The following is a 13,548-nucleotide window of genomic DNA, read 5'->3' as shown; positions in this document are numbered from 1 at the left end:
ATACAAGGAGAAGACTGATCAGAGATGCAGCCAAGAGGCCCATGATCACTCTGGATGAACTGCAGAGATCTACAGCTGAGGTGGGAGACTCTGTCCATAGGACAACAATCAGTTGTATATTGCTAAAATCTGGCCTTTATGGAAGAGTGGCAAGAAGAAAGCCATTTCTTAAAGATATCCATAAAAAGTGTTGTTTAAAGTTTGCCAAAAGCCACCTGGGAGACACACCAAACATGTGGAAGAAGGTGCTCTGGTCAGATGAAACCAAAATTGAACTTTTGGCAACAATGCAAAACGTTATGTTTGGCGTAAAAGCAACACAGCTGAACACACCATCCCCACTGTCAAACATGGTGGTGGCAGCATCATGGTTTGGGCCTGCTTTTCTTCAGCAGGGACAGGGAAGATGGTTAAAATTGATGGGAAGATGGATGGAGCCAAATACAGGACCATTCTGGAAGAACCTGATGGAGTCTGCAAAAGACCTGAGACTGGGACGGAGATTTGTCTTCCAACAAGACAATGATCCAAAACATAAAGCAAAATCTACAATGGAATGGTTCAAAAATAAACATATCCAGGTGTTAGAATGGCCAAGTCAAAGTCCAGACCTGAATCCAATCGAGAATCTGTGGAAAGAACTGAAAACTGCTGTTCACAAATGCTCACCATCCAACCTCACTGAGCTCGAGCTGTTTTGCAAGGAGGAATGATTCTTCACAAAAAAATACAGTTTTATATCTTTATGTTTGAAGCCTGAAATGTGGCAAAAGGTCGCAAAGTTCAAGGGGGCCGAATACTTTCGCAAGGCACTGTGTGTATATATATATATATATTCTATTTTCAGGTCTCTACAGAGATGTTTGATTGGGTTCAAGTCCGGGCTCTAGCTGGGCCACTCAAGGACATTCAGAGACTTATACAGAAGCCACTCCTGCGTTGTCTTGGCTGTGTGATTAGGGTCGTTGTCCTGTGAAAGGTGAACCTTCACCCCAGTCTGAGGTCCTGAGTGCTCTGGAGCAGGTGTTCATCAAGGATCTCTCTGTACTTTGCTCTGTTGATCTTTCCCTCGATCCTGACTAGTCTCCAAGTCCCTGCCGCTGAAAAACATCCCCACAGCATTATGCTGCCACCACCATGCTTCACCGTAAGGATGGTGCCAGGTTTCCTCCAGACGTGACACTTGGCATTCAGGCCAGAGTTCAGTCTTGGTTTCATCAGACCAGAGAATCTTGTTTCTCATGGTCTAAGTCCTTTATGTTCCTTTTAGCAAACTCTAAGCAGGCTGTCGTGTGCATTTTACTGAGGAGTTGCTTCCGTCTGGCCACTCTACCATAAAGGCCTGAAGAGATGGCCGTCCTTCTGGAAGGTTCTCCCGTCTCAACAGAGGAACTCTGTCAGAGTGACCATCGGGTTCTTGGTCAACTCTCTGATCAAGGCCCTTCTCCCCCAATTGCTCAGTGTGGCCAGGCGGCCAGCTCTAGGAAGAGTCTTGGTGGTTCCAAACTTCTTACATTTAAGAATGATGGAGGCCACTGTGTTCTTGGGGACCTTCAATACTACTGAACTGTTTTGGTACCCTTCCCCAGATCTCTGCCTCGACACAAGCCTGTCTCAGAGCTCTACAAACAATTCCTTCGACCTCATGGCTTGGTTTTTGCTCTGACATGCACTCTCAACTGTGGGACCAAATATAGACAGGTGTCTCTTTCCAAATCATGTCCAATCGATTGAATTTACCACAGGTGGACATCAAGTTGTAGAAACATATCAAGGATGATCAATGGAAACAGAGTGCACCTGAGCTCAATTTTGAGTCTCATAGCAAGTGTCTGAATACTTTCTGTTTTTTATTTTTAATGGTTCCAGTATGGGCCCGACAGAGATGTTCCCTTCGAGTTCTTAGGAAAGTATGAAGTATTTTTTTATGTGTTATTTCTTACATTGTTACCCCAGGAAATCTCAAGTCTTATTACATACAGCTGGGAAGAACTATTGGATATAAGAGCAATGTCAACTTCCCAACATTGCGACCGGGAATATAACTTTCCCGAAGCGGATCCTCTGTTCGGACCACCACCCAGGACAATGGAGCGAATTCCAGTAGGCGATCCAAAAGAATGACGCCGCAGACGAAGTCGTCACCTGGCCAAGCTCCGTAGACGTGCACACCACTCCCGAGTATACTACTAGCCAATGTCCAGTCTCTTGACAGCAAGGTAGACAAAATTCGAGCAAGGGTTGCCTTGCAGAGAGACATCAGAGATTGTAACATGTCCGTTTCACGGAAACATGGCTCTCTCGGGATATGTTGTCGGAATCGGTTCAGCCACCGGGCTTCTCCATGCATCACGCCAACGGAGATAAACACCTCTCTGGGAAGAGGAAGGGCAGGGGTGTATTCTTCATGACTAACTACTCATGGCGTAATCATAACAACATACAGGAACTCAAGTCCTGCTCACCCGATCAAGAGTTCCTTACAATCAAGTGCCGGCATTTTACCTACCAAGAGAATTCTCTTAAGTTATAACAGCTGTGTACATTCCCCCTCAAGCAGACACCAAGATGGCCATCAAGGAACTTCACTAGACTAAATGCAAACTGGAAACCATACATCCTGAGACTGCATTTGTTGTAACTGGGGATTTTAACAAACCTAAATTCTTCCAGCATATTGATTGCGCTATGCGCTAGCGCAGCACCCTTCGCCACTGCTGATCGTGGACTTCAGGAAACCGCATAGGGAGCACCCCCCTATCCACATCGAAAGGACAGCAATGGAGACGGTGAAACTTTTTTTTAACGACATACTGAAATGGTCCACCCACACAGACAGTGTGGTGAAGAAGGTGCAAGAGCGCCCCTCAACCACAAGGCTGTCCAGAGGGTGGTGCAGTCTGCACAATTTATCACTGGTGGCAAACTACCTGCCCTCCATGACACCTACAGCACCCAATGTCACAGGAAGGCTAAAAAGATAATCCAAGGACATTAACCACTCGAGCCACTGCCTGTTCACACCGCTACCATCCAGAAGGCGAGGTCAGTACAGGTGCATCAAAGCTGGGACGTAGAGACTGAAAAACAGCTTCTATCTCAAGGCCAACAGACTGCTAAACATCAATCACCAACTCTGAAACGCTGCTGCCTACATTGAGACCCAATCACTGGACACTTTAATAAATGGATCACTAGTCACTTTAAACAATGCACTTAAAATAATACCGCTTTAATAATGTTTGCATATCTTGCATTACTCATATCACATGTATGTACTGTATTTTATACCATCTATTGCTCCTTCGCTATCGCTCATCCATATACTTACATGTACATATTCTCATTCACCCCTTTAGATGTGTGTGTATTAGGTAGTTGTTGGGGAATTGTTGGATTACTTGTTAGATATTACTGCACTGTCGGAACTAGAAGCACAAGCATTTCACTACACTTGCAATAACATCTGCTAACTATGTGTAGAGTTGAAGTCGGAAGTTTACATACACTTAGGTTGGAGTCATTAAAACTCGTTTTTCAACCACTCCACAAATTTCTTGTTAACAAACTATAGTTTTGGGCAAGTCGTTTAGGATATCTACTTTGTACATGACACAAGTCATTTTTCCAACAATTGTTTACAGACAGATTATTTACTTATAATTCACTGTATCACTATTCCAGTGGGTCAGAAGTTTACAAGTTTGCAAGCCGAAGAACACCATCCCAACCGTGAAGCACGGGGGTGGCAGCATCATGTTGTCGGGGTGCTTTGCTGCTGGAGGGACTGGTGCACTTCACAAAATAGATGGCATCATGAGAATGGAAAATTGTGGCTATATTGAAGCAACATCTCAAGTCATCAGCCAGGAAGTTAAAGCTTGCTCGCAAATGGGTCTTCCTAATGGACAATGACCCCAAGCATACTTCCAAAGTTGTGGCAAAATGGCTTAAGGACAACAAAGTCAAGGTATTGGAGTGGCCATCACAAAGCTCTGACCTCAATCCTGTCGCACATTTGTGGGCAGAACTGAAAAGGCGTGTGCGAGCAAGGAGGCCTACAAACCTGACTCAGTTACACCAGCTCTGTCAGGAGGAATTGGACCAAATTCACCCAACTTATTGTGGGACGCTTGTGGAAGGCTTCCCGAAGTGTTTGACACAAGTTAAACAATTTAAAGGCAATGCAACCAAATACTAATTGAGTGTATGTAAACTTCTGACCCACAGGGAATGTGATGAAGGAAATGAAAGCTGAAATATATCATTCTCTCTTATTATTCTGACATTTCACATTCTTAAAATAAAGTAGTGATCCTAACTGACCTAAGACAGAGAATTTTTACTAGGATTAAATGTCAGGAATTGTGAAAAAATTGAGTTTAAATGTATTTAGCTAAGGTGTATGTAAACTTCTGACTTCAACTGTATGTGACAAATCAAATTTGATATGATAAACATTAGAAATATGGCCATGCATTGTTCTTGCAAAAAAGACCTTGCTTTTTCATTGTAAGCTCATTTACTTGTGTGTTTCCAAGCAAAATAGCTTTGCACTTTGGTTGTCATCTGATGAAAATGAAGCTATTTTCTGGCTCAACTGTTCTGGGGAACTATGCTAAGCTTCACAAGAACACAATCCGCTTAATCTCTTAACTTATTGCAGGTATTTACCTAAAGTAGCTGCAAATATACAAATGTATGGAAACACTTCAAACGAATAGTTTCAATAGTATTCGCAGTATTGAAAAACCATCCTGTGGCTATTTCCAAATACCCCGGGAATATGGTATATACAATATATCGCCCAAGCCTATCATCCCGAAGTATTTGTATATTTGTCCTCTATTCTACAAGCCTTTTGCTCTAGTGTTGCCAGGAGGGACTGTTGCCAAGGGGACGGTTGCCTGGGCAGTGAAGTGCCAGGAGCCTGTCAAAAGCTAGGCTGCTCCAGGAGCATTATTACAGCCACTTAACTTATTGAGCCTTTCTCCAATGCTTCCTCTCCCCATCCCCAGGGAGAGAGGGAAACACGAGGAACGCGGAAACACTTAGTTTAAACTAACTTGTGTGTGGAGGGATTACGAGGGTGCATGTTTTGGCATGGATCGGTGACATTGAGGAAAGACCAAAGAAGATTGGATTCATGTGATACAGGCAAGGAGATATAAGCTGATAGTCTTGAGGGATGGGTATAGTATTGAAGGAGTGATTGACATGAAAGAAAAAGACATGAGTTTCTTGGTGGGCGGATAGAAAATAATGTCGAAGTTAAGAAAAGATGCAAATGCAGTGACACGGGGATAGGGTGGTGAGAGAGAGAGAGAGGGGAGGGATTAAGAAAATGTGATCTATCAGAAGACTGTGATGGAGATGGATCACAAGAGAGGGTGATTGGAGAGGGACGGAGTGAGGGACAGCTGGAGCGGTAGATGAGTGGAGGAGGCAGAAGCACATTGACTCCAGGAACTCTCTCGGTTTGGCAAAAACTTTAATAAACATTATCATCATTATAATCATTATGTGTTTAGCATTCTCATCATTAGCCGTAGGTACACACACAAACGTACTCTCACAGAAACATACATACACACGCATTCACAAATTATTCACGTGGGGTTTTGGTAATCGGTAAACCGTGTATCAGTGTTTTATTGTTAGATCAGTAATTAGAGAGATCGGATACTAAGTGAAACCTAGAATCGACTACACGTCTTACACATATGCAGTCATGCCCCTTCAGTGATCACGCCATGGAAGTCATGCCCCTTCAGTGATCACGCCATAGAAGTCATGCCCCTTCAGTGATCACACCATGGAAGTCATGCCCCTACAGTGATTAAGCCATAGAAGTCATGCACCTTCAGTGATCACGCCATGGAAGTCATGCCCCTTCAGTGATCACGCCATGGAAGTCATGCCCCTTCAGTGATCACGCCATGGAAGTCATGCCCCTTCAGTGATCACGCCATGGAAGTCATGCCCCTTCAGTGATCACGCCATGGAAGTCATGCCCCTTCAGTGATCACGCCATGGAAGTCATGCCCCTTCAGTGATCACGCCATGGAAGTCATGCCCCTTCAGTGATCACGCCATGGAAGTCATGCCCCTTCAGTGATCACGCCATGGAAGTCATGCCCCTTCAGTGATCACGCCATGGAAGTCATGCCCCTTCAGTGATCACGCCATGGAAGTCATGCCCCTTCAGTGATCACGCCATGGAAGTCATGCCCCTTCAGTGATCACGCCATGGAAGTCATGCCCCTTCAGTGATCACGCCATGGAAGTCATGCCCCTTCAGTGATCACGCCATGGAAGTCATGCCCCTTCAGTGATCACGCCATGGAAGTCATGCCCCTTCAGTGATCACGCCATGGAAGTCGTGCCCCTTCAGTGATCACGCCATGGAAGTCGTGCCCCTTCAGTGATCACGCCATGGAAGTCGTGCCCCCTTCAGTGATCACGCCATGGAAGAAGTGCCCCCTTCAGTGATCACGCCATGGAAGTCATGCCCCCTTCAGTGATCACGCCATAGAAGTCATGCCCCTTCAGTGATCACACCATGGAAGTCGTGCCCCCTTCAGTGATCACGCCATGGAAGTCGTGCCCCCTTCAGTGATCACGCCATGGAGGGGTGGAAGGAACATAATGTTTTCAGAGATTTTTAATAGGCCCATTGTCTTGAATATCTGTAGATTGGTGGCCATTTGGACCTAGTAATTATTTATATGGTTGTCTATGTAACAGGAATTTAATATAGGATAGGCAGGTTTATGTTCCAGACGTGGAATGTTTCAACATTGGTCTTGTAGATATAATTACAGCTCGATGTGATTTTATGTAATGAGAATATGACGGGAGGTCGCAGTACTGCCATTCCATAATGCCAACTGTCTCTTCATGACCACCACACACCCCTCCTACACACTCCCTGGTCTGCAGTCTCTGCCACAGTCTCATGTCTTAATGGGATTCTGATTCTGGATCCAATTTGTTTCTGCAGTGGTGGAATCCTTCTGATTAGACCACAGACAGACCCACACGCTCACTCTGCAGACAAGGGGCGTTGTGTGGGATGTGCATAGGAACACATGTAAGAAGAAAGTAAAGGAAGGGTTTTATGCAGCGAGAGTGGCCAACTTAAGCCATGTACACCATGGTTTCTAGTTGCCAGTAGTAACCGGATTTGTTTGTGATTTAGCCAACTCTGTGGTTTGTTGTTATACCATACATATACATAATGTACAGTCGTGGCCAAAAGTTTTGAGAATGATACAAATATTCATTTTCACAAAGTTTGCTGCTTCAGTGTCTTTAGATATTTTTGTCAGATACTATAGAATACTGAAGTATAATTACAAGCATTTCATAGGTGTCAAAGGCTTTTATTGATAATTACATGAAGTTGCTCTCGGAGGAGAAGTTGCTCTCGGAGGATGTGTTGGTACCCTTCTTTATTCATGGCTGTGTTCTTAGGCAAAATTGCGAGTGAGCCCACTCCTTTGGCTGAGAAGCAGTCCCACACATGAATGGTCTCAGGATGCTTTACTGTTGGCATGACACAGGGCTGATGGTAGCTCTCACCTGGTCTTCTCCGGACAAGCTTTTTTCCAGATGCCCCAAACAATCGGAAAGGGGATTCATCAGAGAACATTACTTTACCCCAGTCCTCACCCTTTCCAGAATATCAGTCTGTCCCTGATGTTTTTCCTGGAGAGTGGCATCTTTGCTGCCCTTCTTGACCACAGGCCATCCTCCAAACGTCTTCCTCTCACTGTGTGTGCAGATGCACTCACACCTGCCTGCTGCCATTCCTGAGCAAGCTCTGTACTGGTGGTGCCCCGATTCCGCAGCTGAATCAACGCTAGGAGACGGTCCTGGCGCTTGCTGGACTTTCTTGGGTGCCCTGAAGCCGCCTTCACAACAATTGAACCGCTCTCCTTGAAGTTCTTGATGATCCGATAAATGGTTGATTTAGGTGAAATCTTACTGGCAGCAATATCCTTGCCTGTGAAGCCCTTTTTGTGCAAAGCTATGATGATGGCACGTGTTTCCTTGCAGGTAACCACAGTTGACAGAGGAAGAACAATGATTCTAAGCACCACCCTCCTTTTTGAAGCTTCCAGTCTGTTATTCGAACTCAATCAGCATGAGAGAGTGATCTCCAGCCTTGTCCTCGTCAACACTCACACCTGTGTTAACGAGAGAATCACCGACATGTCAGCTGGTCCTTTTGTGTCAGGGCTGAAATGCCACAAAATGTAGGATCTTAATTTGATTACGCTTTTGTTGCTAAGAATTTTACTGCAGTGCAGGAACCGCAGATGAGCTTAGTGATTTACTTAAATTAACTTGAAGCCCACACTAACACATTGTTATATTAACAGTAATGCACTTTTCATGTGGCCTACTTTTGGCTGGCTAATAGCCTAACCATCGATTTAAGAACAATTATGGCCAAAAATGTCAGTCCTGTTGCGGCAGGATTATTTTGCTGTGACAATATTGGTCAAATTATGATCCTACATCTATGTTGCTAATATTTAGCATTCCAGTCCTGATAACTGTTGTGTGTGCACTATAGATCAGTGGTTCCTAACCGTAGTAAGGAGTACTTGGCCTATCTACAGGGGGTACTTGAGAAGGCTCATGAGACCATAGGCCTACTGGTAAAATGTTTGAGGGGGTACTCCGGGCAGAGCAAAATTCAGTTAGTGGTACAGTAACTGAAAAAAAGTTTGGATCCACTGCTATACAGTATACAGCTCTGTTGTAACGTAACTCTCGGTCTCTCCCTCCAGGTGCGTAAGTACCTGTTGATGTTGGACGTGCGTAAGGACCATGTGAAGTTCTGGAGACCCCAGCTGTTGCTGATGGTGTCTAACCCTCGTAGCAGTGTAGGTCTCATCACCTTCATCAACGACATCAAGAAGAGTGGTCTCTATGTCCTGGGACATGTACAGCTGGGAGACCTGGGTAAGAGGACACACGGGGGCGTCTCTTGCTCTCTCTCGGGGCGCCTCTCGCTCTCTCTCGGGGCGCCTCTCGCTCTCTCTCGGGGCGCCTCTCGCTCGCTCCCTCTCGCGGTCGTGCTCTTTCTCTCATGTCTCACTCTCTCTCGTGTCTTATGTTTTTCTGTGGCACTGCACAATCAGGTCACTACACAGAGAAATAACTTAATCTCTTACTCTCTGAGGACTTGGCAGATAATGGCCCCTGGCCAAACTGTTTGCACAGATATTGATGTTTTGTTGCTCTCGCCATCCTACCCCCCCCCCCCCCCCCCCCCCCCATCTCGCTCTTTCTCCATCCTCTCCCCCCCCTCTCTCTCTCTCGATCGATACTCCCACCACCACCCCTTCTCGTGCTTTCTCTCAGACACGTTACCGTCCAACCCTCTCCAGTGCCGTTATGACTCATGGTTGTCTCTGGTGGACCACCTCAACATCAAGGCATTTGTCAACCTCACCCTGGCTGACTCAGTACGGCACGGAGTGCAACATCTACTCTTCATCTCTGGCCTAGGTCAATGATTATATTCACTACTCTCTGATACCATGCACTCTATTAGCTGTAACTGGCCCAACTGTCACTCATACACCTCTTTTACAATCACACCCATTCACTCATCTCTCCCTCTTTCCATCCCTCTCTGTCTCTCTAGGTGGGATGAGGCCCAACACATTGGTCCTGGGTTTCTATGATGACTGCACTCCCAAAGACAAACTCACTGACCCCGCCCTCACTGCCACCGTCCCCACTCAGGACCCCGAGGACGAACGCCCGCCCTACCACTTCCCCGCCCTGCGGCCTTCCAATGATGGTATGGGGGAAAACGGAAAAGTCATGGGACCCCAAGAATACGTGGCGGTGATCGCAGATGCCATGAAGATGATGAAGAATGTAGCGCTAGCCCGCTACTTCCACCAGTTCGACCGGGCCTCAACCATCTCCTCGTCCCCAGGGAAGGGTGCTCTGTACGTGGATGTGTGGCCCGTCAACCTGCTGAGACCAGACAGCTCCAGCTATGTAGACACCTGCTCCCTCTTCCTGCTCCAGCTTGCCTGCGTCCTCAACATGGTCCGCGCGTGGCGCCATGCTAGACTCCGCCTCTTTCTATGTGTGGAGGAAGGGCGGAGCCTGCGAGGCGCTGAGGAAAAGCTGGGTCAGCTGCTGAAGGAACTGAGGATCAAAGCCAATGTGTACACTGTGCCCTGGGACCAGCAGGTGGCGCTACACTGGCAGAGGCAGGGTGAGGCGGGCAAGAGGAGACCCACCCGCCAGTCACAGAGAGAGGAGGAGGGGCTGGGGAAGAGGGGGTTGTTTGAGGAGAAGGAAGGAGACAACGGCGACTTTGTGAATAGCTTCCCTAGCAACGCCACAAGGCTGTCGGATGAGTATCTGTTGGCGGTTAATAGGTTGATCCTGGATCAGGCCTGCCCCCCTCCGGCCGTGCGTTTCCTGTATTTGCCCCACCCCCCGGCTGACACGCAGCACTACACGGCCTACCTCCGCCAGCTAGACCTGCTCACCAAGGACCTGGGTCCTACCCTGCTCATACACGGGGTTACACCTGTCCTCACCACTGACCTCTAACACCTGAACTCTCACCAACTGATCCCTGATTAAACCCTCATCCCTTTACCAAATTGCTGCAGGTAGAAGTGCTACTCAAGCTCAAGGATCCACTTACCTGCCCCAAAGCTGTACTAATATACAAAAGTATGTGGACACCCCTTCAAATAAGTGGATTTGGCTATTTCAGCCATGCTTGTTGTTGACATGTGTATAAAATCGAGCACACAGCCATGCAATCTCCATACACAAACAGGCAGTAGAATGGCCCGTACTGAAGAGATCAGTGACTTTCAAAGTGGCACTGTCATACAAAGTATACAAAGTGGCACTGTCCAACAAGTCAGTTCGTCAAATTTCTGCATTGCCCCAGTCAACTGTAAGTGCTGTTATTGTGAAGGGGCAACGTCTAGGAGCAACAACGGCTCAGCCGTGAAGTGGTAGGCCACACAAGTTCACAGAACGGGACCGCCGAGTGCTGAAACGCTTAGCACCTAAAAATCCTTTGTTCTCGGTTGCAACACTCACTACCGAGTTCCAAACTGCCTCTGGAAGAAATGTCAGCACAATGACTGTTCATTGGGAGCTTCATGAAATGGATCTCCATGAAATGGGTTTCCATGGCCGAGCAGCCGCACACAAGCCTTAGATCACCATGCACAATGCCAAGCATCGGCTGGAGTGGTGTAAAGCTCACCGCCATTAGACTCTGGTGCAGTGGAAACGCGTTCTCTGGAGTAATGAATTACGCTTCACCATCTGGCAGTCCGACGGATTTATCTGGGTTTTGCGGATGCCAGGAGAACGCTACCTCCCCAAATGCAGAGTGCTAACTGTAAAGTTTGGTGGAGGATAAATAATGGTCTGGGGCTGTTTTTCATGGTTCGGGCAAGGAAATCTTAACACTACAGCATACAATGACATTCTTGACGATTCTGTGCTTCCAACTTTGTGGCAACAGTTTGGGAAAGGCTATTTCCTGTTTCAGCATGACAATACCCCAGTGCACAAAGTGAGGTCCATACAGAAATGCTTTGTTGAGATCGGTGTGGAAGAACTTGACTGGCCTGCACAGAGCCCTGACCTCAACCCAACCTTTAGGATGAATTGGAACGCCGACTGCGAGCCAGGCCTAGTCGCCCAACATCAGTGCCCCACATCACTAATGCTCTTGTGGCTGAATGGAAGCAAATTCCCGCAGCAATGTTCCAACATCTAGTGGAAAGCCTTCCCAGAAGAGTGGGGGCTGTTATAGCAGGCTCCACTCTAATACTAATGCCCATGATTTTGGAATGAGATGTTCAACAAGCAGATGTTCACATACTTTTGGTGATCTAGTGTATTTCCTCTGTTCCCCTATCCTCCTTATGAATATGGAAGGGTTGCACTGGCCAAAAAGTAAATAATGCTTAAAGGGGACTGAAGTCTGACACTGCCAAGTCATTGGAGCTCAGTAAAAGGTTTTCTTTTCTGAAATCACCATTTGTCTTTAATACAAAATCAGAAACGTGACCTTAAGTTTACAGTTAAAATATGAAAATCCAGCAATCTGTTTAATGGGACTGTTATGGAACTCTAGTCCGCTCCTCTACATGGAATCCCATGGATGTTTACTGAAGGGATATCTATTCTATATAGATCTATCTCATCTCCATGGAGCCCTTCTATTGGATACTACACTCCTATGCAAAGAATGCTGGGGTATGACCGGTACTATACAGCTCAGTAACTTTTTGCTGGAACACGCACATTTTAAAAGCACCATCCAAATCATCATGTTTCAAAGTGTGTTTATATTGTAATTAAATAAAGCTATTTTGTAACAGTTCTGTGTCTTTATTTTCATTTCACTGTCTCATCATTGTGCATTAGTTTTGAATAAGCCAGTAATTTATCTAAACAGTGTTGATTGATGTGTATGTTCACGGCTGTAACTATACTGAAGAAAAATATAAACGCAACATGTAAAATGTTGGTCCCATGTTTCATGAGCTGAAATAAGAGATCCCAGAAATGTTCCATACACACACATATTATTTCTCTCAATTTTTGTGCACACATTTGTTTACATCCCTGTTCGTGAGCATTTCTCCTTTGCCAAGATAATCCATCCACCTGACAGGTGAGGAATATCAAGAAGCTGATTAAACAGGATTATCATTACACAGGTGCGCCTTGTGATGGGGGCAATAAAAGGCCACTCTAAAATGTGCAGATTTGTCACAACACAATGCCATAGATGTCTCAAGTTTTGAGGGAGTGTAAAATTGGCATGCTGACTGCAGGATTGTCCACCAGAGAGTTGAATGTTAATTTCTCCACCATAAGCCGCCTCATGTGGTTTTAAAGAATTTGTATGTCCAATCGCTGCAGACCACATATAACCATGCCAGCACAAGGCCTCCACATCCCAGGACCTCCACATCCGGTTTCTTCACCTGCAGGAGAATTTGCGGATGTCACCTTTATGAACACTTCCCCATGTAGGTGGTGGGGTTATGGTATGGGCAGGCATAAGCTACGGACAACAAACACAATTGCATTTTATCGATGGCCATTTGAATACACAGAGATATCTTGACGAGATCCTGAAGACCATTGTCGTGCCATTCATCCACCGCCATCACCTCATGTTTCAGCATAATGCACAGCTCCATATTGCAAAGATCTGTACATGATTCCTAGAAGTTGAAAATACTCACCAAACATGTCACCCATTGAGCAGGTTTGTGATGCTCTGGATCGAAGTGTATGACTGTTCCAGTTCCCGCCAATATCCAGCAACTTTGCACAGCCATTGAATTGGAGTGGGGCAACACTCCACAAGCCACAATCAATGGCCTGATCAACTCTATGCAGAGATGTGTCACGTTGCATGAGGCAAATGATGGTCGCACCAGATACTGACTGGTTTTCTAAACCACGCCCATATCTTTTTTTTCGGTATCTTTGACCAACAGATTCATATCTGTA

The 13,548-nt window shown here is 46.0% G+C and overlaps 1 protein-coding gene across 3 annotated transcripts in view; it reads left to right on the top strand.

Moving 5' to 3' along the window:
- The window catches only part of LOC110507915 (solute carrier family 12 member 9), a 58,768-nt gene extending 47,906 nt beyond the window's left edge, over nt 1-10,862 (top strand). For all 3 annotated transcript variants that reach the window (XM_036965310.1, XM_021588336.2, XM_036965311.1), the window contains 3 exons: nt 8,802-8,976; nt 9,379-9,525; nt 9,665-10,862. In XM_036965310.1, the coding sequence (XP_036821205.1) occupies nt 8,802-8,976; nt 9,379-9,525; nt 9,665-10,596 (1,254 nt within the window). In that variant the 3' untranslated portion in view covers nt 10,597-10,862. The remainder of the gene's footprint in view (nt 1-8,801; nt 8,977-9,378; nt 9,526-9,664) is intronic.
- Nucleotides 10,863-13,548: the final 2,686 nt, after the last annotated feature.

Source organism: Oncorhynchus mykiss, chromosome 27 (genome assembly GCF_013265735.2).
Source record: "Oncorhynchus mykiss isolate Arlee chromosome 27, USDA_OmykA_1.1, whole genome shotgun sequence".
NCBI classification, from domain to species: Eukaryota; Metazoa; Chordata; class Actinopteri; order Salmoniformes; family Salmonidae; genus Oncorhynchus; species Oncorhynchus mykiss.
The sequence above is the reverse complement of the archived record's forward strand: the minus strand, read 5'-3'. Positions and strand labels throughout refer to the sequence as shown.